At 43.9% G+C, this 27,084-nt stretch overlaps 1 protein-coding gene across 4 annotated transcripts in view; it reads left to right on the top strand.

Annotated features, from left to right (window-relative positions):
- MAML3 (mastermind like transcriptional coactivator 3) overlaps positions 1-27,084 on the top strand; it is a 202,605-nt gene that overhangs the window by 136,201 nt on the left and 39,320 nt on the right. For all 4 annotated transcript variants that reach the window (XM_063414983.1, XM_063414981.1, XM_063414979.1 and 1 more), the window contains one exon: positions 549-2,027. In XM_063414983.1, coding sequence (XP_063271053.1) covers positions 744-2,027 — 1,284 coding nt within the window. In that variant the 5' untranslated portion in view covers positions 549-743. The remainder of the gene's footprint in view (positions 1-548; positions 2,028-27,084) is intronic.

Below are 27,084 nucleotides of genomic sequence, written 5' to 3'. Positions count from 1 at the left end.
AAACTATGTTAATTTTTTTTCACACATTTCAATATAAGTAGTCAATCAATTATATTGCAGTTATTTTTTAAAAAGCTTCTAGAAACTTCCAACAAAAAAAAAAAAAATTCGGAGTGAGTAGTAAATTTTAGTGATTCCTCTTTTCTTTTTTTTTGTTCCAGTTTAAGACTCCTTACTGTGTTAGGAAAACTGTTTAAATCTCATCCCTGTATTAGGCACTAAAATGTTGAATTAGTCAAGTTGCTCCCTAAGTTTCTTGGAAGTTAGCACAGACTCAGCTTGGAAAGCACAGCCGTATTTTACAGTTCTGATTTCCTAGTCAAGGGAAGGTTTGGTTTGGGACAGGTGGAGGTGTTTGGTTGTTTGGGGGTTTTTAGACTGCGTTTTCAAATTGATCAAGGCATAAGAATGAAATCAGAGAAACTGCCTAATCAATTTTAAACTTATTGTCACTGGCTTGATGAGGAGTATCTTATCACAGTGCTCATGAGCACTTCTTTTGCATCTGTAAATGGTTAATTTTTTTCTTTCCTCTTGTTTTCTTTAAGCTTCAAGAGACAGTCAAAAGGAAGTTGGAAGGCGCACGTTCACCTCTCAATGGAGACCAGCAGAACGGAGTTTGTGATGGGAACTTTTCTCCAACCAGCAAGCGGACTCGAAAGGATGTGCCAGGCATTGAGGCAATCAACAACTTGCCCATTAATTTGCCTTTGCCTGCTGTTTCTCCTCTCCACCAGCTTGACATGAAAGCTCCCCTGCCCCTGCAGAACAGTGGAACTCACAGGAGTGGTCTAGAAGACCTGGGTGAAAATGGTGGGCTTTCTGAGATAAAGCTCCCTGTTAATGGCTGCAGCGAGCTGGATGAGAGCTTTAACATCCTGCAGAACAAGGAACTAAAGCAAGAGCCTTTGGATGACTCCAACTGCATAGACACTTCCGAAACATCTCTTTCGAATCAGAACAAGCTCTTCTCAGACATTAACCTAAATGATCAGGAGTGGCAGGAGCTCATAGATGAGCTGGCAAACACCGTCCCTGAGGATGATATACAAGATTTGTTCAATGAGGACTTTGAAGAGAAGAAGGAGCCCGAATTTCCCCGGCCTGCCACGGAGACTCAGGAGAGTGCGAGCGTCAAAAGCGATCCATCCCATTCTCCATTCGCTCATGTCCCCTTAGGGTCTCCCCAGGTCAGACCATCTTCTTCCGGTCCCCCCTTTTCCAACACCTCCACCGGCTCCAGCGCAGCCTCTGCATCCAGCGCTCCTCCGGCCCCAGTCCCTGCTGGGTCACCTGCAAACTGCCTTGTGCCGTCCCCTCAGACGCCCGGGCAGGCGCACACGCCCGGGCAGGCGCCGGCACGCTCCGGGAACGGCTTCCTGATGAACGCGGCCTCGGCCGTGGCGGGGTCGGGCCCGGTGAGCCTGCCCGGCGCCGACCTGTCCCCGGCCGAGCAGCTGAAGCAGATGGCAGCCCAGCAGCAGCAGAGAGCCAAGCTCATGCAGCAGAAGCAGCAACAGCACCCAAATCAGCCCTCGAGCTGGTCGCCGGTGGGGCCTCCATCCAGTCCCTACGGAGGAGCCTTCGGTGCAGACAAACCAAATAGTCCAATGATGTATTCTCAAGCCTTTAACAACCAAAACCCAATAGTGCCTCCTATGGCAAACAATCCCCAGAAGACCGCAGTTAATAACTACCTCCCTCAAAATCACATGAACATGATCGGCCAGCAGCCGAATAACCTGGTCACAAACTCCTTGAGCAAACAGCCCAACATGCTCTCTTATGGCAACACCAAACCTCTGACCCATTTCAACAGCGAGCTGAGCCAGAGGATGACCCCGCCGATGGCAAACCCCGGCAAGAGCCCCATGATGCCGTACATCCAGCAGCAGCAGTCGCAGCAGGCGCAGGTGCCGGCTCAGATGGCGCACCTGAGCGAGGAGCAGAAGCGCATGCTCATCATGAAGCAGAAGGGAATGATAAACCAGCCCTTGGCGTATGCAGCACTCCCTGCCCTTGCTCAGGTAAGTGTGAGTGCACAACAAGAGGCTGATACAAAGGCTTAGTGCCTCTTTGTCCAGTCTCCTCTATTCGCCTCCTCTTTCTCCTGGAAAGTGTGTAATGTCATCGCAGATGCTGCTTGGATTTTTCACGTGGTATTTGAGCCTGATTATTTTAAGAAACAACTGAAATCATGTTGCATTATACTTTAGACCTGTTGTTAATTCACTGCTCTTTGGCTGTGCCTCTTCTGTTGAGTGCTTAGGGCCACTCTGGGAAATTTGGGGTCAGAAGTCACTCTTCCTTGGAGGGTTTGTTTCCTTTTTTTCAACTTGGTGGTTGTGGATACCAAACTACTGCATGGCTTAGTTTCCCACAGTGCAGTTAGCATTATAGCAAAAAGGTGGAGCAGTTGGTCCCTTCTTCTTGGGGTAGAGATCAAACCAGCTTTAAAACAGCATTTTTGGCATTTTGGCTCTGGGAGCAAAGGAAGAACATTTTGGATGCTGAGTGCCTTTGGTTTTGACTAGAAAAAGTAAGAACAATGGAATGCTTTTAGTGGTGCTTGGACCATGATGATGAGATGAGATGGTTTATTCTGGGACTTCCAAGCAGCCTTTAGCAACCCAAAGTATTTTGTCTTTCAGCAAGAGGCTAAAGCCATGTTGGCTCTCGAGCTTTGCCATCACTGTCTCACATGTATTCCATGCTAAGCTCTGGTGCAGCAGTTGCCAGGCTTGGGGAATATTTTGTAATGAGTTAGGAACCAGTTGGAATTGTGGTTACATCAGTGCCCTGTCGCCTCCTGGGTTAGCAGGGTGTTCTTACTGTGCAGTCCCTGTAAAGATCTGCCCACTGGTGTCATGGAGTTCAAGAAGAGATTTTCTAAATGTTGTTTTGAGAGTTTGAAGTTAATAATGAATTCCCAAAGTAGGTGGTACCTTCACAGAAGTTATGTGCCACCAAAACATGTCAAGAAGTCTGATACACACTGATAGTGTATAATACACTAATAGAATTGTTGGTTGATCATTTTAGCATAACAGCTTTTCACCAAATTAGCTGTTTCCACACCACCTACAAGGAATACTTCATTCTGAGCATGGTTTAACTGTGACTCACACTGTAATACATGTAGAAATACAGCAAATTTTGTCATTCCTTCAGCTTACAGAGTTTGGGGATCAACCAATAAGGAGAAGTAGGAGCTTTGCCAGGTCAGAGCACATCACATATTATTTAAAATTAATTGCAAAACAAAAAGAAATGTTCATCTCCCTCCTGGTTTTGGTTCAGGATATATGGTGACAGCTCAAAGGTTCGTATTTTTATATTAATTCTGCTTGCCTATTTTATTAGACATAGGTGATCTGAAGCCTCTTCTTTTTAGGAAGGCTTATCTAGAGAAATACTGCAATAATGACATGGAACTCAGACTGTAATTACAGCTACAGATTTGTCAGTTTGTATCTGAGAGGCAGAGGATGCTTGGTCATGCTGCCTAATGCTTTCTTCTTTCTTTCCTGTGCTTTTGTTAAAGACCCATGAAACAGCTGAGGGGATTAACTGCCTGTATGAAAGAGTTAATGTCATCTCCTCCATTTCATAAATCGAGAAATTCATGTTAATATCTCTCTACAATTCCACAATATGAATGGGTAGCCAAGGTTTCATATATCTAATCTCACTCAGATTCTCTTTTTTTTTTTCTTTTAATGTAGGAAAAATAGATATTTGGATATAACTAGACATTCTTCCATAAACAAGTCCAGATATGAAGTAATTTCTGTGACATACAAAGAAGAAACTTAAGGCAGAGCCATAGTTTGTTTTATATTATGTGCAATTCACATTTATTGATCCATCCAGGATGAGGGACTTCTTGCTTGTTGTGTAGACATCACAAAGTCCCTTTACTACTTGTGGAACCCACTTGCCTACACTGAAGGGATTTATTTTGGCGAGAAAGGTTGAAATAATAAGTTTCTAACTGTAATATATTCCTTCTTCCTTCTTCCTCTCCTGCTTCCCCGAAAAGCATTTTCCTGTGGAAAATGAGAAAGCTTATTATTGTGAGATGTGCTGATGTGTTTTTGCAAAAGTGCTTAAAATGTTGGTATTGTTAAGTTAAACACAGACTGATGCAGATTATCTAATTCTACAACTTGCTACATGCTAATAGTCACAGATGAAAAATAAGAATATTGCAGTCTTCAGTTTGAAATAGATTTCTGAATGTAAAGTGAATGTATCTTTCTGTCAGTTTATAGTTTCTACTTTCATTGTAGTTTTGGGGTATGACAGAGATTTGTGAAAATGTGTGTTTTTGTTAAATAATCACAATGATTTAACAAATTATATTTAAGGAGAAAAAGAATGATCTAAGTGATCTTAGAGGTCTTTTCCGCCCTAAATAATGATTCTATGATTCTATGAAATTCTTTGGTGAAACCTACTCTCCTGAAACCATTATATAATACCTGACCAGTATTCACTGTTAAATCCTCCAAGTCATTGCTGGGAGAGAGCTGAAACCAGTTGTTCCCAGTTGTTCCATTGTTTTGCTAAAGAGTGTGTCAGAATAACTGGTCTTTTCCACTTTAAAAAACACAGTTGTAGTGGTAACCCTTTGATTCATAGAAACTTCCCCATTTGTTTAAGATTTATAAAAATACATTGTTGTGTGATTTTCTTCTTGTCAAGTTTCTTGAAGACTTATAGTGTGTGTTATTCACATCTGTAAAGAAAATGTCCTACATTATTTTTAGAAGCAGAAAATTTGTATTGCTGACTGCACAAAGTGTATATTAAATGTCCCCTATTTTACTTCTTTTTTTTACACTTTTCCTTCTTACATGATCTAGATTACTACATAAAGAGCAGTTTGTCCTGTGATTTAGCAAGGTCCAATAGTTTAATGATTCAATGTGTGCCAATCAATTCATTACAGCTGCAGTTGTGAAGCACTGTGGTTTTGAAATGTCTGTAGCCAGTAGCAGCATATTTTTACACAGAGTGCTACCCTTTCCTGGTGGGATTTTTGTGCCATTTTCTCCTGAAAATGCAAGTTAGCATCATCAGTTTTATCTTTCCAGTCTCATGATCTGTTCCACCTGCCTCCAGCAGTACCAGCCATAACCAAATTCTTATTGTCCCTGGCCTTGGTAACTCTCTGTGTTTATTGCAAACCAATAAAGGGTCCTGTTTCCATGCAGACAGTGACTCCAGGTCATGAGTTAGATTTTGTTATTTTCCATTTTTATTTTGAGAGAAGGCTCATTCCAAAGACAAAGAGTAAGGTTCCTATCCTTGAGAGCAGTTTATTTAGCCTTTAGTACCTCACCTCTGGTTGCCCAAACTCGCAGAGCTCTTGTCTGAGCATTTTGGTTTGACTTGCCCTGATTCCTTTTTCTCCAGTCTGGGATCTTGCATTACCCAGCCATGATGCAGATTGAATCACAGCTTGCACTTAAATAATATTTGAGCTTTAGTTTGTCCTTGTGTAAATTTTGTAAGTCCATATGTGACCTTAGCTTTACCTTTTCCTGCAGTGTAGATATTTAGAATTCTTCTTGCCCTGTGTTTATTCATTTCCCTTCTACAATTCTTAGTTTGCCAATTTGCTTCTTGACATTTCACAAACATTAATCAGACCTTAATTTTACAGGAATGTATATTCCTGTATTTAAATGCATAAATATTGAATGTCTAAAACAAAAGTCAACTCATGCCTCAACACACTGCTGGTCAGAAATATTCAGAAATTCTAGAATTGCTTTAAAATCATGAGCTCATAAAATTCATACATGTTCAGGATAAGATAGCAGTTATCTTCCTGTTTTCTGAACTCTTAGATTCCTGACTTCCAGCTGTTCTGTATCCATCTGGGACAGGAGTTTGCTTTTTAGAGTAAAGCTTTGAATCCTCCTTCCCCTTTTGGCTTCAGAATATTAAAGTGAAGGGAAAACACGTGAAATTATGGATCTTATAATGATAAGATAAAGTAATACTGGGGATTTTCCTTACCCTCATTCTAATCCAACCTGTTCTATTTTCTCTGGCATTGTTTTGGATCTGAACACAGACCTATCTTGTTTTCACAGAATAACCTTTTTAAGGGAGATGGGTGGGGTGTCCTTATAATATTTAAAGATCTGAATATAAGTGCATAGATCAATGAATGATTAGCCTTCATCAGGCATATAACAATGAACTTTAGATTATTGAGGTCTGGGGCCCTTCCTACTCTCTGTACTGATTATAAGAGATGAAACAAACTCTCTCCTTTCAGGCTGCATTTCCACCCTCAGCAGCATTTCTAAGCCTCGGTGTCTTTTCATGTGTCTCTGCCGACATTAGATTTAAAATTGCCTTTTGACTATTCTGTTCTGCAGGAAACAAACTGTTAGCAAATCCCTTTGCTAGGAAAGCCTTTTCTGGGTAGCCTGGGAGTTTATTTTTCAATTTAAGCATAGTGTCATTGTCTTTCCCACCCTTTGTAAAGAGAACAAGAGACTGGATTAAAAATTAACTCTTTCCATCTCTTTTTCCCTCTCCCTCCAAAGTAGAGGCATATACAAGCTGAGATTTAATTCCAAGCAAACTTGAAATTTGTTTTTTTCAGTAGTACTTCTATAAGAGTTTAATTGTACATACAGAAATATTCTTGCAACAGGAATTATTCTTGCACAATTAGTATCCTCCCCTGTGCCCTCTTTACTGCATGAAGGATGGAATGTCTTTGCTGCCTAACTCAGTTAAGTAGGTTTTAACAGTTTCTGTTCCACAGTGATCACCTTTTCTTCACAGGGTCCTCCTTTTCTTTTCCTGCATTCTCCCTCTGCTCTGATTTCTCTCTGTTAAGGATCTTGCAGTGAAGAAAACATATCAAATAATCAATTGATAAGGATAAAGGTTATAGGGTATCCTTGAATGAAAAATGCTGCTTCGAAGTAGATTGTCATTATCTTAAAAGCAACCTCCATCTTGTTCTTCTCTTTATTTTTCCGCAGTCTCCTTTTTTTTTTTTTAATGTGTTGGTGACTCTTTCCCTGCTCATGGCTCTTGGAATGGAGCTCATGGCAATCCTTTCCCAGCTCTCCTTCAGGCAGTGCTGTGCACCTGATCAAGCTGTTACAAACAACCAGCGTTGTGAGGAGAAAATCTAGGTACTGCTGCTGTGGAGGATGTCAGAGCCACAAGTCAGAAGAGGCAGTGCCCACCTCAGAGGCGTTGTAGCAAATTAAAGATTACACACAGTGAGAGCTTCATTTTGGGTGGCACAGTGAAAATCAGGAATGCCACAGTCGGAGTGTCCACAATTCTCTGTGCTGCTCTGTGAGGGGCAAGAAATGGCAGAAGAGGAAGAAAGGCACAGAGAGAAGTCTGGAGACTGAGCACTGCCAGAAAGAGAAAACCCCCTGCTCTGTTGTAATCCCTGTGTTCCTCAAATGTCCTCCCTCCTACACCTCCCCACCAAGAACATTTTGGTGGCACTGAAAGAGGCTGTTTGTTTGCCCCAGGAGCATGAATATATACCAGCTCTTTTGCTTGAGGAGAACGTCATTAAATACTGATTAATGTTCCAGCCAGGAACTTAGGACCAAGTAAGGCTCATATTTTCAAAGGAAAGTTAATAGTCCCATCTTTAGGGGCTCATTTTTACCCACCTTTCTTTACTGCAGTTCACGACTGTAGCTCAGGAGTGTTCTGAACATCACTGTTTTGTGGAGTTACATGTGGAAATAAACAGCCCTTTTAAAATTTGTGTTTACATACTCCTTTGTGGCTAGTCTACCTTTTTGGAAACATATTACCAGAGTTTTTTTTGTCCCTTCTCTAAAGCAGTATGACTTACAACCTGGTTGTGCCTCAGCAGAGGGTTTGGCCACCTGATCCCAGAGCAGTGATGCCAGGACCAGTGTCAGCATCCACTCAAAGCTCTGAGCTCAACATCTCCCTGACCCGTGTCTGTGTGAAGGAGTGCACTCTGGTGATCAGTCTGTGCTCCCTGTATGCCGAGGGTGTTCCAGCTCAGCAGCAAGGTGTACCTCTCACTTCTGACTTCCTATTTTATCTGTGTGGATCCTATTTCTGGTGCTTTTCAAAGCATTTCTAAATGCTCATGCCTAATGCTACCTTGGAGCATCGTGTTATCAGTGTGTGTGTTCCCTCCAGAAAGATTTCCCAGTGTTGCAGCGTGTGTGTGTCCATCGTAGGAACACTCAGTACCTCTTGAAAGACTGTCCCAGTAAGTGGTTAAGTGCAGATTTGGAGTCCTGTGCTCAGGAGGTTCTGCCAAATCCCTGATGCATCTAATTTGCTAAAGAATGTGGCTTCTGCTCTCTCAGCAAAGATTTCATTCCTCACGGGCAGTGAGAAGCTTGCCCTCTTTATGTTGGTGCTCACCAGCTTAGTGCTGTCGGAGGCAGGCAGATTTGTTAACAAGGAGAGGAACCCATCTGTCGGTCCCTGTGTTCTTTGTTCTCTTGTTGCATTCTGGAGTCCTCCCACCTCACACTCAGCCCCTTTTCCTTGTGTGAGAGGAACATTTGTATGCATTAGCCTGCAAACATTTCTTACACACTGGGACAAAACCAGCCTCTCTGTGGCAACACATCTTCCAAGCAGGTGCTTCCTCATTTACACCCGGTGGGAGCTTGTTAGCAGCTCTTCCTCTGTAGTGAGGAACTGCCTAGAGAGGATCGAGGATCTCATAAGAAACCCAGCCCAAGTTTAGCAGGACTGTCACAAAATCACGTTTCCTGTCTCCTTTTCACTTCTGTTTCGCACGTGGGCAGTATTAAAGCAGATTACTCCCTCCAGAAGCTTTGTCTTTGGCTGCTCATGCTAGCTACCTTCTGTAGAATCTGTTCTGTCAGGTCTCTCACTTCTGGTTAAAATCTCCTGGTTTGAAAAACAGGTAAGCCTGTAAGATGCCTTTTGTTTGATTATTTTGTTTGCTGTTTGGAGAAAGTGGAGAAAAGTCAATGTCTTTTGAGAACAGAAAGGGTAAGTCTGAAATGCGTGTACTGGAGAGGGCACTGAATGGCAGGACATTGGGGTTTTTTTAAGGTGGTCTTTTAGCACCTCTTAGATTTCTCAAAGAAAAGAACATGGGTTATTGTGATTGATTTCCAGTTAATTGAGAATACGTGGTCTCTCTTTCTCTCTCCTCCATTTTTCTTATCTATTCCACCACTTTTAATTTCCTATTAATAGACTGTGCTTTTCCTTTTCAACTTAGTGAGAGATTTCACACCTACACAACCTCAGTCAATGGGAGCACTTACATAAGGACTGCACAGTCTGCCCCTGTGCATCTTAATGAAATTGGAGAAATGGTGGGTTTTTTTTTTCCCTTGTTCTTTGGGATTGCATTCGTCTTTCTCAAAGACTTTGTTTGGCCTCACAAAATTAGATCACCACTATGCAAGAAACAACCCACTGTGATCACAGCTTCACTGCACAATGCCTCTGCTTTCTTGAGTGTTGTTCCCATCTCTTCGAGATTAAGTAGGATCCAGTGGGTTGGACCTTTGATCTGCATAATAAAAGGCAAGGAGGTAGTTTGGGAAATCCTTCCTTTCCATCTTTATTCTTTGCAGTTTGGGACCCAAAGGCCTGAAATAATTTTTTCTCGCTAAGAGGAAACTTTATGTCATGTATGTGGAGATGCTATTATGATAATTAGTATTGTTAGGAAAAATCAATGTGTGTAAGTCATCCAACAGCAAGCAATGATCTCTCACAATCAGCAACTTATGTGTTGCTAATGCAGGAGGGCTAGGACTGTTTTATTCAGATAAATTTCTCATTCATTTAGTCAGTAAATCATGGTGCGCTTCATGATAGTAATTTTTAAAGTGACTGCATTTTGTTAAGTTTTAATCACACGTAATGGATTTTATCTGACAATGAGGTCAACCTGTAGCCTCTTCCTGTGTCATTTGTATCTTACCATCCTATCATGGGGAAGATCACAGTCATACCTGGGTGCCCCAGACTGCAAGGAGATAGGGAAATACCAGAGGCACTGGAAGATGAGCTGTTAAGACTCATTTTTAAAAATGGAGGCTTGGGTGAGGATTTACTCTTTGGTGGAACAACAACAGATAATTCTTGATGTATCTGCATCTGAGTGTAGCTGAATTTGTTTGAAAACCCTTTGCATGAGCAATGACACTTCTGAGCCCAAAGACACTTTGAGTCAGGGCTGCAGGAGCACCCTTAATCCACTGGATACCCAGGGAGGGATGCATTTAATGCTGCTCTTTTGTCTACATTCCGTGAATGAATGGTGAACTTTGTCATTGGAAAAGCAGTGGAAGATGAGGCACAGAAGTGAGGCAGGGAACTGTTGTGATTTTCAGTGAGAGAAAAGACGTTTTTCTTCAGCGTCTTCATCTTGAGTCTGAACTCTGCTGTGACTTGCTCATTCTTAAGCTGGTAGCAAAAGCTCTGTTGTCTTCCTCTACAACAGGAATGTGCCCTGGATCTCCCTTTCAGCTTCAATACAATTCTCCAGGTCTTGCTTTTGTTTCTGAGTGGCTGTGGAGTGTTTCCATTTGCTTCTTATAAATGTGGTTTGACTTGATGTCTTTTCCTCTGAAGCAGGCTATGGCTGTCTTTCCTCTTTCCTCTGATTTCCCTGTGTTTTGGTCATCTTCTTTTCCCCTACGTCCCCTTGCACAAGTGTGTGTTACATAGTGAGATCCAGGCTTATTCAACCTCTGGGGCAGACACCTGCATTTCCTGTAGGTGTTCCTGTGTTCCTCCTGGCACAGGAGCTGTCAAACCACCACCTGCATGGACCTGGTTTTCTCTGCTCCCTTTCACTGGCTGCAGCCTTCATGTGAGTATCATTATATCATTTAGAGAGGTGTTTGAGTTCCTTCAGGATGAAAGGTACTACAGGAGTAGAAAATCCTCAGAGTGTCCCAGGCCATTGATCCTGGAAGACTAATTTCATTTCTTCCTCCACACCCCTTGATTTCTTTCTTTTGTTGTTCCTCTGAGAGAGTGACAATCTGGAGACTGATGACCCTTTCTCTTACTACAGTACTAGAGAGGGGAGAGGGAGAATTAATTGTCCATTAATTTTGCAGGAGATTTTCAACCTGTATCAAAGATTGGCATACCCTGTGTGTACTGAGGCTGTGTCTCACCACCCTGTAATGGCTTCCATGTGGAGCCTGACCTGCTCTTTCTAGGTCAGACTCTCTTATTACACTTCTGCAAATCAGGAATATTCACTGGATAATGAACTTATGCAGAAGCATTTTAGGAAAAAAAAAGGAATAGGTCATTAGTTTGGTGTATGGAAATTGAATAAACCTTCTCTGATGTTTTGTTTGGGCGGTTGGGTGGGGGTTTTTGTTAGTATTGAAGGGAAGAGCAACCTGAAAACATTTTGTCTTGGCAGGTTTTTAGTATCTCTCTCTGTGTCTTTCTCTGTCTCACTAATGCAACTTTGCCTACAGCCTCATGCATTAGCAATGCAAAGCAGATTTTGAAAGCCAAGGGAATCCAGGCTCTTCCAGATGAACACTGATTTTAAAAAAGACGAAAATCTAGAAAAAATAAAGGTTGTTCAAGTGACATATGGTGTGACAGTGACCCTACTGTAAGGACAGATGTACAGAGCTAATGGTAATCCTACACCAGAGCCAGATAACATTCTGAGGTTAGGAAATCAAAGCCCCATGCTTTGGCTTAGCAGAGAATTAGCATGTGGAGCCTGCCTTAGCTCTGGAAACAGGGCAATTCAGTTCTTAGTCATGTTGTATTTGGGGCTTTCAGCTTTGGCAGCAGCAAGATCCCACCTCATCCTGTGCAGGAAAATCAGAGCCATGTCGTTTGACCAGGGAACACAGTGTATTTAATAAAGCTTCAGTGTTTAGATGGATTTGTGGAGAAGGTGTCTACTGTCCCTGATAATTAATTCTGAGAAGTTCATGTCTGTTACTGCAGAGGGGCTGAGGCATCATCTTGCAAGACAGCAAATGCTGCAGTACTCATCAAACCCCAGCAGAGAATGAGGGTGCCTTTTTCTGCCTCATCTGTGGATGTGCAGGGCCCAATGCATAGACTCTCCTTGACCTTAGATATGATTAGTGCACATCTCTGTAATCTCCAGAATTGTCTCACTTTAGGGGATTTGATCCTGAATGGTGGGAGTCTGGCAAATAGCAGAGAGTGTATAAGGAGTGCAGACACAAAACTGCTTCTAGGCTTTCTGATTTGTGAGCTAGAATAATGTGTAGCAATAGTTACAACTTCATATCAAAATGTATTAAAATACAGAGCTTCCTATTTGGCTTGCTTTGAGCCACACCTCCCCAAAATCCAGCCACCCACAAATGAAGCACCAACAGCTTCAGCTTGACACTTTTAAATATAGTAAAAAGCTCTTGAGAAGACTTCCAGGACAGCATACGTTTTTTAGGACATGTAGATCCATTTTTCTCTGTAAGGAGAGGCTGCTCTGTGCAGCATGAACAGGAGTGTGAAGCAGCAATGGGAATTAGAGTGAATTTTTCTCCATCACTCTAGAGGGTGATCACTCTAGAGTTCCACCTTGTTAAATGGCTGGCTGAAATCGTGCATGATTAATGGACAAAATGAAAATTAGATTATGTGTCTTCACTCTTCCTGTGACCTCTACTTTCTCTTGTATCAACTGAAAGCAGCTGGGGGTGGGGGCAAAGGGAAGGAAAAGAATTAAAATCCTGCATAAAAATCCAGAAGAGAAAGGGAAGAGGAAAGGAAAGGTGCAAAGCCCCTCTGTGAATTGTATGCTGTCCCCAAGAGTCACAGCTTCTGAGGTATGAATCTACAGTACTAAAGCCTGAGGAAATTAAAGTGTGGAACAAATGCCAAACTTTCAGGCTGCCTGTCCATAGGCACCAAATATGCCAATCACCCATGTGGAGCTGCATCCTCTGGGGAATTTGGTTTCCCAGTGATTCAGACACAGTCAGGCTATTGGAACAGATCCTTTCCCCTTTCTGGAAGAAGGTTTTAGCGTGTTGGCCATTTTTGGACTCCTGTTTGGGCTATAAATTTGAAGATATGAGTGTTAAAGGCAGAGGGAAGTCACTGCTTGCCTGCAGGCGTGGGGCTCCGTGGTGGTTTTGACATCCTTCAGTGCTGCCTTGTGATCAGAGCATGGAACTCTGCTCTCACTCAGGGGCACCTGCATGTGTGGAGGCTCCAGGAGCCTGTTCTCTTTTCATGCCTCTGTCTGTAATACCAGAAAGCAAAGGTTTCCCGTTCCACTTACAGACTGCTTTGACAGAACAAAATACGTCTTGCTGTGCCCTCTACAACTTCATTCTTTGAAGGAAAAATACACGTATTAATCCTACATTCACTTAAAATAGCTAAAAATCAATGTGCTACATGATTTGCTACCCCAGTAACCTCAACAGGTAGGTTAACACAGGACGAGTAGAGCAGGAGTATAGTATCAGACTGTGTAAAGTTGTTTATTCCCATTTTTTCCATGTGCAGCCATTGGCTTTGGGGATTCAGGCAGCGGGATTTCATTTGAAGAGACCAAAACTCCCAGGTGACTCTTGCCCATTCCTGTGTCTCAGAAGGGTTGATGAGTGAGAACCATGCCTTCAGAAGACAATCCATGTTCTCCAGCTTACATTTTAACATGGAGTTTTTATCTGCTGTCTTCTTTGGAAGGTTTCAGATCCTTCAACAGTGTTAATTTTTATGTTTTAGAAAAGGCATCTTCTAAGAAAGGAAAGCTTGAACCTGGCACCTGCACAAATGGGCAAAGGAGAAAAAGACAAAACACGATACTAAGAAGAAATAGTGAGATCTGATCTCTGCTCTGGTGATCAGTGACAGGACCTGAGGGAATGGCCTGAAGCTGAGTCAGGGAGGTTCAGTATCAGAGGAAAGTTTTCCACCCCAAGGGTGGCTGAGCCTGGAACAGGCTCCCCAGGGCAGTGGTCACAGCACCAAGCCTGATAGAGCTCAGGGAGTGTTTGGCAGAGCTCTCAGGCACGGGGTGTGAATCCCGGAGTGTCCTGTGCAGGGCAGGAGTTGGGCTCTATGATCTTTGTGGGTCCCTTCCAACTCAGGATATTCCATGATTTTAGGGATTTGCTTCCTGATTTTTAAAAGTTCGGGGTTGGCTGCTCTGTGATGGTCTTTTAATCTCCCTTGCAGAAGAGTAACAAAAATGCTATAAGAAACTTCAGCGTTTCCTTTGGGAATCACTAACTAGGTCATGGGTATTGCTGCTGTGGAGGTATATAAAGTTTCCTTTAAATTGTTCTGAAAATCAGAGGCTTAAAGAAAGAGAAGATGGTTCTGAGCAGAAGCTCTCTTTCAGGATTGGCATGTTTTTCCATCCTTTAATCAACTTGTCCAGATTCCATTCTTCCTCTGTTGTCACTTGAGTTATCAGAGTTGGGCAGTACAAAATGGAGGTGGGTGATGATAACTGTAACGAGGACATCACATGACCTTGTGCCTAACATTGCACGGCTCTCAAAGGTTGGTTTGGCCACTTTGTACCCAAAATCTTGTGCTGTTCACTGGCCTGCAGCAGGAGATCCCATCTCCAAGGCTGCTGTGGAACCCAGGACACGCTGCACCCTTGTTCTTCGTCTCATTCATGCCTTTTATTTTTTCTGACTTCCATGGCAGAATTCTGTGTGCCCATCCTGCCATCTGTAATGGTTTCTTTTGTAAAGGGGAGCCCTCTGAGAGTGTCATCTCTGCCAGGGCTGGCTGTTGCTGCAGGGAGAGACATAACTGAAGTGACCACCTCTGAAAATCATCGTGGGGGACAAGGCACTGGATTTTTTGTCTGGAGTTGCTCATCAGGGTCAGCCTGGTCCCTGAGAAATCTCTCTGTCTGCTGTTTCTGCTGCAGTTCTACCGTGAGCTTCCGATTCCTTATTCAGTTTGCTCTCTGTAAAAATCATCCTCTTGTGTGAAGGGAGAGGTAGAGTCTTAGAGAATTGCAGAAAACATCTTTCAGGAGATTTCTGAAGTCCCTTTGTAAAGACGGTAATTTTCTTATGAAGACCATTGACTCAAATGCTTCAAACAGCAAGGTAAGGACCATGATCTTCGTGGAGGTGCAGGTGGTCACAATACCTGTCTGAGAGTTGAATACCTGTATAATTGAACATACATTTCTACTCAAGTATTTTGACTGGTCAGCTAATAGCTGCAAATCAGATATTCTGCCCTCTTCTATCAGTTCATCTGCCACTCTCACTTGCTTAGTAAGATATATGCTGCTTTTTACGCATATAACTCTTATTAATGCTAAGGATAATTATGAGTGTGGTTTGAGAAGCGTCCTTGCTTCATCCTTCCAGGATATTGTCCCTGAGGAGAAGGAGCTCCTGTTTTGTAGGACATGGCTGCCCAGAAATGCTTGCAAATCAAATGCTTTCATTTGCTGTTTATGCAGGGAGTGGGAAGGAGGGGGGCTGCACACCTTAAAAAATCCTCTCACCCAGTATCTTGCTTTAAAGAACAAAGTCTTTTTAGGTTTGCAGGAGCACAAAAAGGCATCCAGTCACATCCACTTTGAATAATTTGATATGAACCTGTATTGTTAGTTAGATATCTGGCTGCAAAGTCTATTTTTTAAAAATTTGTTTTGGTTTGGTGCTATCCCTGTCTAAGCAGGGAGTGGGTGTCAGGAAACCCTAAGTTTGTTTCCAGCCTCTAACACAGCTGTCCACATAACATACAGTGAGTCACTTAACTTCTTTTTTTCTTCATCCTACTGGTAGAACACTTTCCCAATGTATCTTTTCTTTCAAGTTGTCCATCTGTTCGGTTCTGTGCACTTTTTTTCTTTTTTTTCCCCCTTTTTTTTTTTTGTTTTTTTTTGGCCCAGGATTTCCATTATTCCTCCAGCAAGGCGTGTAGTCAGGGCATAAGGCATAGCAAGTGGTGATTGTCTGTTCAACATCTAGCAAACGTGAGTGAAGGGAAGCAGAGCTTTATTTACACAACAGTGCCAGCCTGCGCCGTGGCAGCGCAGCCACGCAGCTGCACATGTTCTGGAGTGTGGGGACTCCATGTGTTGTTTTTCAGCCTCCTGGGAGAGTTTGCCTGCTCAAGTTGTGCAGTCTGGATCTGCTGTGCATTCAGTGTCATTTTTGTACCAGCTGATAGCATAAAGGCTGAATAAATTTGCTCCGTGTTAGACGTGGCCCCTCTTCAAAGAAATGTTCGTGTTAAGAAAGCCCTCCACGAGGTAATTAGTTGTCTGTAAGCCACGGTATCATTGTGCAGGGTAATTAGTTGTGTTTATTTAAAGGAGTTCCAAAAAGCTATTAGCAGGTCCATGTCCAGTGGACCAACAAGAGGAAAAAGAAAAGATAAACCCCCACGTGTGGTGGTTATTAGTCCCTTTGTCATACTAAGGGACAGCTTGTGAGAAATTGGACCTGCTATCAGTGGCCCGAGTACCAGCAATCATGCCGGGGCATTGTTTCTCCTTGCTGGTGATAAAGGGCTTGTGGTGGCTTGGATAGGATGCTGATTTTGATCTGCCAAGTGCCTGATGCTTGTAAAAACACAAGTGGCCTTGTTACCACTTGACATGACACCAGTTGTGGCTGTTTATGCTGACACACCACTGCAGGCTTTTAAAGCTCCAGCCTGGGCTCGGATTCATTAGAGAACTCCCGAAATGACAGTGATACAGCATCTGGGCTGATTTCTTTATGCTCCCTGTGCCAAGCAAGAGGGAGAGAGACAGCGTAGCCCAGTGGATGATCTTCACTGCTTCTCAGAATTACCTTCTGTGGCGAAATAGTGGCTTTGGGAAAAGCAAATGAGGTCCTTCATTTACCTGTGGGTTGGCTTACACAAGGGATAGAGAACTCTGTCAGCAGCCCTTGAGAGATGAAAAGGAAACAGGCTCCAGCACAGGCTGCGTGCAGCTGGCTGGTGGCCCCAGCTCCCAGCAGTGATGTTTCTGATGGAAGAGCTGTGGCAGTGGCTAGGCTCAAACAGATCTTGCACACATCTAGGCCTTCTGAACTCAAAAGTCTTAAAGAGAGTGTCACCTACAGCATTTGCTTCTGAAACCTGTGGCATTTAATATATTGGAGTTTTTTCCTACAAGATTTCTAAATCATCTTATATAGGCTATTAGTGAATTATTTCCCTGTTCTGTAATTGGCTTATAAATTTTACAGAGGGGTTATTAGCTATAAAAGGTTGTGACAAATGACCTGTGTGAAGGAGGAAAACTTAGTTAAACTTTTCTTCCCTGCCTCCACCCCTAGATTTAGCAGCTGTGCTAAGTCTATGCAGGCTTTCCATCTTTGTTAAGATGGGTACCTGTGAGGACATCAGTGATGATCCTAGGCTCCAAGGAAAGGGCATCTCCTGAGAGGGGGAGAAAACCTGCTGGAGTTCCCCATTGAGACTGCAGTATTAGAGATGAGTGCTCAGCTGAACTAGAGACTAGAGGTATTTGTAGGGCCCTGATCTGAGCTTCTGCACTGAGCATGTTCCCGTTTACTGCCCTCAATCCACACACAAGTTGGAACCATTTTGATGAAAGCAAAGCTGCGTATCCCAAATTCTGTCAGGTCAGACAAGAGGATGTTGCTGCCTGCAAAAAAGGGGCAGTCTTCACAAAGTGCTAGGAAACCTCTGGCAGTGGCATGTGACTAGAATCCATTTAATATCTGTCAAGGCTCCTTTGTCTTGAGCTTCTGCAGAAACTCATTTTCAGATCTCTGCTCTCCAAGGTGTCCTGAGTAATTTCTGTACATAAACCAAACCATTAAATAAATAAGTAAACCCCATCTTCTCAGTACCCTCAAGTCACATTTTGTATCGGGGCTGTTCCTTAGATATCTTTTACTTCTAAGCACTCTCATTTCTACATACCATGTGACATAAATAATACTGCTAGGAATCTGAGAGCTGCAGCTTTTTATGGCCAAACTGTGATATTATTCTGTGAATTCACATTACTGATTTTCCTGCTTGTGGCTGGCATCCAGCCCTCCTTTGCATGCAGCCATCCTGCTCTGTTCCACCATCAGCTGCCCTGGGATTGCTGCATGTGTAATGCACCTGTAATCATTCAGCCTGGAAGCGTGGGGGAAGGGAGCCAACAAACATATGAGTAAGATTTTTGCAAGCATATTTGAGTCATTTGTCAGGAGTTTCTTGTTTCCATGGGAATTAGTGACTGAGAGAAGGCATAAGTGAGTCTTAGTCCTTGCTTTAGCCTCAAGTCTGGCTGCATCAACCTGTAGGCCCTGTAACTTAGACACACGGGGGACTGAGAGAGCTCATTTTCCTTATTAATTATTATTGCAGTGAGTGGATGGTGACCTGTCATGGGAGGAGAGGAATTGTGTGCCTACTTGTTAGAATAGCCCAGCACTGCAGTCCAAACTTCCTTGTGAGGCTGTAAATATGCCAGGCCTGCCTTTGTGGTGAACTACAAATGCTCTCAGACTTTTGAGAAGCCCAGGGAGCCAATTCCACACCCTAAGGAAGAACAATTCATCTCTTTTCCCATCCCCCTGTACACACATACACCATCCCCTTGTCTCTTTTTAGGTCATTTATAATCAGCAGTCATGGAGCACTGGCCTCATTAGCGATATAGCCATTCCTTCAGCGCTTCAGAAATAATCATTTAGAAAAAAATGCATGGTTTTCTTCCCTTGAGAGCCCGTGAGTGATGAATTTATTTCAATCTGGCTGTCTTGGCTGTCTTGCTCAGACTTATCTCCATATTTATTTCAACAAATTATGTACTATGGGAACAACAAAACAGAGGCAGGACAGTCTGGGCAGGGAAGGGTTAACCAGGGAGCTGGCACAGGAAAGCTGGGGCTCAGGGGTGAGGCATTTTTATTCAGAGTCATTTTATAATGTATATCCTTTCTGAGTGTTTGTGTTTGTAGAGGTTCAGAAGCGCTGGGATTTGGACATTGATTTATTCACAGGACACCATTTAGAGAACAGGCATTGTCCCCTGAGTGGTCCCAGCCACCAGGGACCATCCCTTGTGTGAGAGTGGCCAGGTGATTCCCTTTCCATGCCATTTCCAATGACCTGGGTCTCTCTAGCAAGCCCTGCTGATTGTGCCTGGCCAGGGGCTGTCCTGGGATCCCTGTCCTCAGCAGCCCCCTGCTCCCAAGATCCAGCTGATGTTCCTCATCTCCAGGAACCAGCACCTGCAGCTCCTGTAAACCAGGCTCACACAGGGGCTTCAGCCTGGGATTTTCATTGTGCCAGTGGCCATTCCCATAGCTGAGGGTCACCCTCTGGAAGCTGAAGCTCCCAGGCTCAGTGGCCAAGGACTGGGGGGCAGAGCTCTTCTTCAGACATCCCGGGCTGTGATCACATCCCAGTGAGCACATCAGAATCAAACACAGCCTTTTCCTCCAAGCTACCACAGTCACGGCAGATTTATTTGAATAACATTAAACACTCCGTATTCCTTGAAATTATGCTCAGGATTGGCTTTCCAAATGGGTAAGCTGTTCCTGTTAGACCACTTGGCACCCTTGCCACTGGGCAAACAAATCTGAGTCTGTGGCATCACTTCATGTCATGTGGTTGCAAGCACAAGTCAGCTCTGCGTGACAGGTGTTTTATTTGAAGTTTGGGGTTATGTGTACTTACAAAAAGGAAAGCTGAGCCTGTCCTCTGCCAGAATGCAGCCCCTCTCCTTCCCTCTTCCCCTCTCATGCAAGCTCGCATGTGAAGTGGCTTTTCCACTAGGGCTTGCGCCTGCATTTCATTTGTTCCCTGGGACGGCTTTTCTGAAGCATCTGGAACTTGTGATTTTTGTGTGCAGCTGTCAAGTACACTTAATTTGCCTTGCTCTACGTTTGCAGAAGCTGTTCCTCTCCAGATTTACGTACAGGTAGCATTTGTGAACAGAACACTCAGGGTCTGACTGCAGGGCTCCAAGCAGTGATGCACGGAGCAGCCCAGTTGTATATTTTGTGTATGTGCACAAATGTTCTTAATGCCTCTTCCAGGTTTTGTTTTCCTCAGTGAGCATGGCATGCATTTACCAAAAACCCTCCCCCTGCTGACTTGCTAATTAATATTCCCAAAGTTTTGTTTTGTTTTCTATCCCTTTTACACTGAACTTTCAAAGGCTCCAGCTAACCAGCTTGTTGCCAGCATAAGGAGAAGAGGTTAGCAACTAATACTTTAAAGCCAGGTCAAATGTTGCTTGTGTCAGCCTTCAAATTTAGAGACAAATATTCCCCTCTAGTCTTTTCTATTAAGGCAGAATGATTGTTTAGTTTTTTTCAGGTGGTTTCTTTATGCATTTTCTAATCACCTTGGTAGCAGGGCTGTGACCAGGTAATGAGGGAATAACTAGCACTTGGCTTGCTGCCTTCTTCCATAAGAAAAATCAGTGCCTGCATCTGCCCTACCTTAGAGATGAGCACCAGCAGCTCAGGAGGTGGGAGAGGGGGGTGTTTATAACCAGGAAGGTGGCATCTCTCTGTGAACAGGCAGAGTTCTCAGGGGAGGAATTTAGCACTTTATTCTCTCCAGCTGCTGGCTGGGAATGCTTTCAGCTTTTGCAAAGTCATACCTCCCTTGCCTTAAAAGAATTTACCCTTAGGAGGGTAAAGAGGAAGCATAGATCCATATCTTTGAAACGCTGCAGCTGGTCAGCTTTGTTTTACAGGTGGAGAAAATGACTTGAAAAGAATTTCACAACAGGCAACAGTTGGGGGAGAAGGGATGGGCTCTGCAAGAGAGCAGGTAGCTTTCACTTTGCTGTATTGGCCTCAAGGATATCTCTGCTTTCTGACAGAGAAACTCCTGAAAGTCTCAAAGACATTTTTTCATCTTTATTAAAAAGCTGGAAGTTTTGCATTTACAGAACAGGTGTCCTTTGTTACAAATTTTTCATTCCTTATTGAAATAGATATGAGGAAGGACTCATACCACACAAACTCAGGGGGAAGCAGCATTTTAAATGGAATGATTAAAAACCTTGCCTTCTGCCATTGCTTCATTTTTCACTTGTGACTCCTGTGATGTCACCCCTTTTCTCTTCTCCAGCTGTCATAGCTTTTGCTGGAGAAGAGAGGAGAAACTCACCTTGGGTGTCCACAACCAGTGTGAAAGGTAAGGGAAAAAGAAAACAGAGGAGAGGGGATATCTCTTTTAATCTTTCCAGATCAGAATGAACTCAGGATCAATCCTGGGCCCACACCTGATACACTTTCTTGATGCTCATTAAGTGGAGCTTTGCTAACCTACTGTAAAATTCGGGCCTCAGACCCAAGAGCAGGCTAAGATGCTGTGCTGGCCACCACCCCCAGATGAGTGATCAGAAGTGACAGGTCAATACACCCAACAAAACCTGGCTGAGCCCAAGTTCATCATCAAGGCAATGTGGAAGGAATCCCTCTGTGCAACTGAGGTTGCTGGATCCTACACCTGACTGGTGAGCCAAATAAACCAGAGTTCACACCAAAAGCTTGTGAGCTTCTGGAACTGTATGGGTGCTGGTGATATTAATTTACTCCAAATCCTTCCTGTAAGCTCTTTGTAGAGTTTCACACCGTGAGCTTGTTTTTCTGGTAATCTTCTCTTTTGTGAGGCTGAGTGAGGAAAGGCAGCCTGATGTCCATGGAAAATTAAATCCTTTATTTATCCATAGACTAAGCACCAGCTGTCCCAGCAGTAGAACCCACTGCAAGATTGAATTCAGCTCAGTCAGCCCTCTCCTTCCCCTTGGTTTGCCTTCTCCGGTTGCCTGTTGTGTAGTGAAATTGGTAAAATGGATGGATCATCCATTCTGAATTAGACTGACACCACTCTGTTGCCTTCCAGTATCTTTGCAGGTTTTGTCAAGTACAGCAGCACTGAGCCGCTTGCTTCAAACCTGTCAGTCCAAGCAGGTGCTTCAGAAGGGCTGTGCTTTATCTTTGACATCCACAAACTGTGGGATATGCTAACCACTAGCAGAGCTCAGGGGTGTAGAGGTTTCTGCATCTATCTGTGGGGAAACCCTGCAAAACCCTGCAAAACCCTGCGTCTTCCCTGCCTGTGTCTGTGACCTGTGTGTCATGAGCGAGGTGATTTCAGTCTGGCCTTAAGATGTGTTGAAGCCTTCATCAGAAAAGAATGATTAAAGGAGAATCAACAGAATGCAGACCAAAAGTTGGAGGAAGTGGTGAATGTTTTAATGAAAAAACCATGAAATTTTCCGGTTACTTTTGCTCCCAACACTAGATCCTGATCCATTTTCATCACTATGATATTGGTTTGTCAACAGCTACTGAGGCCAGTTTTAAATCTGGAGCAAAAACACCAAGCTGGCACTATTTATCCTGATGTTTCAGCCTTAGGTGGATTTGCTTTAGGCTGTGAGCACAAGCCAGCATCCTACAGTGCTTCCCTTTTTTTTTTATCTGTTTGTGTATCATGTAAGTGAACCTAGATTAATTGTATTTTTCTTCCCCTCTAGACCCGACTATCTGGAATAGCTGTAACACCTGCAGGATATGGTTCAGTCAGGGATTCAGATGGATTAATATCTTCCTTTAGCCCATGGCCAAATGCAAGAAACCCCATCCCAAAGCATCCTAGCTTTCTTTAGTTTGGCTTTTGCAATACTGGTTTTAGATTCCATCACATTTCCACAGCTTTGGCTTGTAGATGATAGGAGCAATCCTCCTTACCCTCCTTCCTTGTATACTCAGTTTTGTTGATGTTTTGGGAGTGAGCAGTTCATCACCCTGAACAAATTCTGCCCAGTTCCACACAGAGTGGTTGCATTATTGGGAAAGTGATGCTTTTACACCAGAAATCCTGGCACAAAAGCAGTGACCCCAGTTACTAAGTTGGAACTGAGCAGCCCTGCTCTGTTTCTAGTCTGTGCCCTGCTCTTGACCCCACAGCCATTTTTTAATTGCCTCAGAACAGTTTGGCTACTTCCCCCAGCCCAGAGCCACCAAAACAGGGAATTCTGCAGAAGTTTGTGCAGCAGGATTGTGGCTGGATGCGGGATCAGAAGTCACCAATTGTTGATAGCTGCTGGTGAAGCTGCTGCTGTGAGAGCTCTGCATCAACCCAAGCCACCCTAACAAAACCTCCTGTCAAATTTTTGCAGCCTTTACTGAAAAGTTTGCAGGTGTCCTGCCAGACTTACCAGGACCAGGATTTAACCCTTCTTAGCTGGTATGGTGCTGAATGCCATACTTTGGTTTATCTACTCCAGGTATGGAAATAAGATGTGCCTTGTCTTATGTAACTCAAGGGCTTGCAGTCATGCTTGAATGCGAGATTCTTTTTGCTACATGTAGAAAAGTTGAGGTGAGATTAATTTTCTTGCAGTTTCTTTCATTTTTCTAAAATTCTGTTGGAGGTGGTAGGGGATAAGTCCTTGGTTTGGATTCCTCTGAGCCTAAACTGAGATTTATGTATAGGAGGATAGCCTCTAACAAAGCTGTGTGACCAGCAGGTAGAGATGATATAAGCAGCGACGGCAGAAACACTGTAGAAATCCTCATGTAAAGCACAGGGATGCTGGAATAATTCCTGCTGCTGGCACATCTCACTGCCCTACACATGCAAAAATGGGGAGTGAGGAGTTTTGGCTTAGAGGAAGTTCTGCAGCCCTGCATCAAAATGGCAGTGCTTTGTCAGGGCCTTTCTTCCAGAGTTCCTTCTTTCCTGGACAGGAATGAGGGCTCTGGTGTTTTCTTGGTGCTTTGCCTTGGTGCCATTCTCCCGTTCTCCTCTCCATCCTCCCCCCTCCCCTACTCCCCTGCACTGCTCTTACTCCCCACTGCCCACATTGAACATGTACAGATTTTATGGTTCACTGGAGAATAAGTGGCTGTCATTTCACAGATGGGCCAGGATGTAATTAGCCACAATGCATCGAAGTAATGGAACAGATGTCTCTTTGTAAACTGAGTTTGCTGTTGCACACTGTGTGTGTGTGACCTGCCGACTGCTGCAGGCGATTCCTCCCGGCCCCTCACCCCTCCCTGGCTCTGCTGGGCTCACATCAAGTGTTTGTGTGTTTGCAGGTTTGTTTGTCTCCCTTTCTCATGTGGTCTCTCCTGTTGTAAGGCTGCTGATTATGCGCTGGATTGTTAGCAAGCAGAACCTGCATTTATCGATGGAGTCATTCAAAATAGAAAAGGTGATACCCCTCTTATGAGATAATTGGCAGTTTCAAGTTGCTCTTATTACCCGATGATAATACACCAGTAAAATCATAAATTACTGTTATGATGCCCAGCCTCCTCCTTTCTTTTTTCTGCTTTCTTTAACTGAAACTAAAATAGCTGTTCTCCCTGAGCCCTCAAATTAGTATTTATATTTTACATAAGAGATAGCCTGTTGGATTGGTTACAATGTGATAATGCACACAAGCTGACAACAAACACAGGCTCTCTCAGAAAGGTGCCCATCTGACTCAGATAGGAACTGCAATCCAGGCACCAGTACAAACTTACCAGGGGCAAAACCAGAACCTGCTCATTCTGTACAGCATGCTTGTCTCTGTCAAGTACAGAAAATGGATAAATGTAATTTAATCTAGTGGAAGGTGTTCCTGTACACAGAGGGTTGGAACGAGGTGATATTTAAGGTCTCTTCCAACCCAAAACATTCTATGATTCTACAATTCCAAGAATTTTCTCCCTAATATTATTGATACATACTTCCAGGCTCTATCTGTGCAGGTTTTCCATTCCTTTAGCTCCTGAATCCTGTGCATCTCCATGCTGGCAGCTCTCCAGCTGTGCTGCTTTAGCTGCTGCTGCTGAGGGTTTCTCACCAGTGCTCCACACCAGGGCAGGGGGCACAGAGACCCCCAGGGCCAGGCTGGCTCTTGGCCTCCAACACTGAATTTGGCTCCACTTACAGCTCAGCCAGGCCATGGAGGAGCTGAACACCACGACCTGGCACCAGTTACTATCAGCAGAACCTAATGGTGACACAAACAGGAAGGAGATTTAGAGAAAACACATGATTGTGTTCAGGATGCTTCTGGGTATTGTCATTGTTTGTGTGTCAGAAGGCTCACAGTCAAATCGTGTAGGCAGTCCTTCTGTCTGTGTGTGCTTGCATGCACTTATGGTTTATTTTCACACAAATTGCCTGAACAGACACATTGTTTCCCCAGGGCAGCTTTGATGAGAAGTTTCCCATTAGTTCTGGGCAACCTGTGTCAGTGCCTCACCACCTCACAGAAAAGGATTTGTTCCTAATATCTAATCTAAACTTACCCTCTGTCACTGTGAAGCCATTCCCCCTTGTCCTGTCACTACATACCCCTGTAAAATGTCCCTCTCCACCTCTCTTGTAGGCTCTCCCTTAGGTACTGGAAGGTGCTATATGGTACTGGAAGGCTGCATATAGGATTTAAGTGCATGTTACTTGATTTAAAAAGCCAGCAGCTGATCATCAAATGCACATCTGTCTTTGCAATTACCTGTGACAGTTCACACACCATCCCAAGGTGGCAGGTTTTCTGTGTACTCTGATGATGTACCATTTATGGATGGGGTAAACTGAGGCAGGGAGCAATTAAGTACCCAATTCTGTCCCCAGCACATATCAGTGAGGTTCATAAAATGGGATTCTGTGCTTCTGAATGGCAGGACATGCATTAAATATGGAGAATCATGACTTGTGACTGATATTTGATGTTGGGTTGTGTTGCCTGCCAATCCCTCTGCTCCCAGTGTGTGTTACTGGAACCCTCCAGTAGGGCTTGTTCATGGGGGGTCCCTGGCACTGTGGTTTTGGGGATTGCTGCTGTAAACCAGCACAGGTACTGAGAGCAAAACCACTTATCCTTCACAAGAGCAGAGCAACCTTACTGTGATGTGAGGGTGGCCCTGGAGGGGGCACAATCAAGCACTCTTGGGTTCATGCACAAGTGCTGCTGGAGTTTGGCCCCACTCTGGTTCCTGTGCAGATTTGACAGGTTTCAAAGTGTGTCCCTAGGTCCAAGGGCAACTTTTTGTCCTTTGAAAAACATGGCCTGACCCTTTAGGGCAGTGTAGTGGCCTGGTTAAGGTGGGGTTAATGTGAGTCTGAACTCCAGAGGCTTTATGGCAAAGCAAAGGCCCTGGGTGCCAGGAGGAGGCGGCCCAGGAGACAGCCAAGTGTCCAGTGGGACATGGAAAAAGCCTGGGTCACAGAGCAGGTGGAATCTGGGCCCAGGATAATGGTCCATCAGTATTCCTGTATTCCTTTCTTTACATCTGACTGGTTATCTATTGCTCCTCTTTACTGCAGTCTGCTTGTAAGGGCTTCACAGCTTTTGAAGGTATAAGAACAGGACATTTTTTCCTCCTTTTTTTTTTTTTTATTTCTCTTGCCTTGAAGTAATCATCTATATTTAGGTCAGTGACATGATGAAAGATGTTTATGTGTTTTTATCTAAAGCTGGAAATTGCCTTTCCGGATATCACTGAATGGGAAAAAAAAGCTAATGGAGCCTTCTTGTGCTTTCAGTGTTTCTGCAGTGGTCTTGTTGTTTTATGCTGAAGTATCCCTTCCCCACCGCATGGCCCTGGGCTCTCAGCTCTCTCTGCATCCTCTGCTGGCTCCCCTGTACGGGGGACACTCAGAGAAGGGCAAGGGGAAGGTCACACGAAGTTGTTTCCATCTGCAGCTACCTGGAGCAGGCATTGCCAGCTCTGGCCTATTAAGTGGAAAATGTGGCACTGATAAATCCTGTCCGCTAAGGAACTGAACCTTTTTAATATGCAAGTGCTCAGTCAAAGAAAGTAAACAGACATCTCCTTCTGCTGGGAATTACTAGACAAATGTCTCCCTCCCCTTACCCTCCTTCCTTCCTCCTCCCTTCCATTTAAGTGTAGGAAATTCTGCTTGCTTTATTTGATAAAGAGGAGGAGGGGAAAGGACATGTACTGAATCATGGTTAAGCTGCTGTCTTCTACCTCAAGACCTTTCAGTGTAGATGTGCTTTATTAGTTTGATAAGCAGACACCAAAAAGGGGGAGGGCTGTGGGGTCTGCATGAGGGGATCTGCCTAGGGGCTGCCCGGAGGTTTAAGAAGAAGAGCTGCTAATGATG

The sequence above is a fragment of the Prinia subflava genome, chromosome 18, assembly GCF_021018805.1.
Source record: "Prinia subflava isolate CZ2003 ecotype Zambia chromosome 18, Cam_Psub_1.2, whole genome shotgun sequence".
Taxonomy (NCBI): domain Eukaryota; kingdom Metazoa; phylum Chordata; class Aves; order Passeriformes; family Cisticolidae; genus Prinia; species Prinia subflava.
The sequence above is the reverse complement of the archived record's forward strand: the minus strand, read 5'-3'. Positions and strand labels throughout refer to the sequence as shown.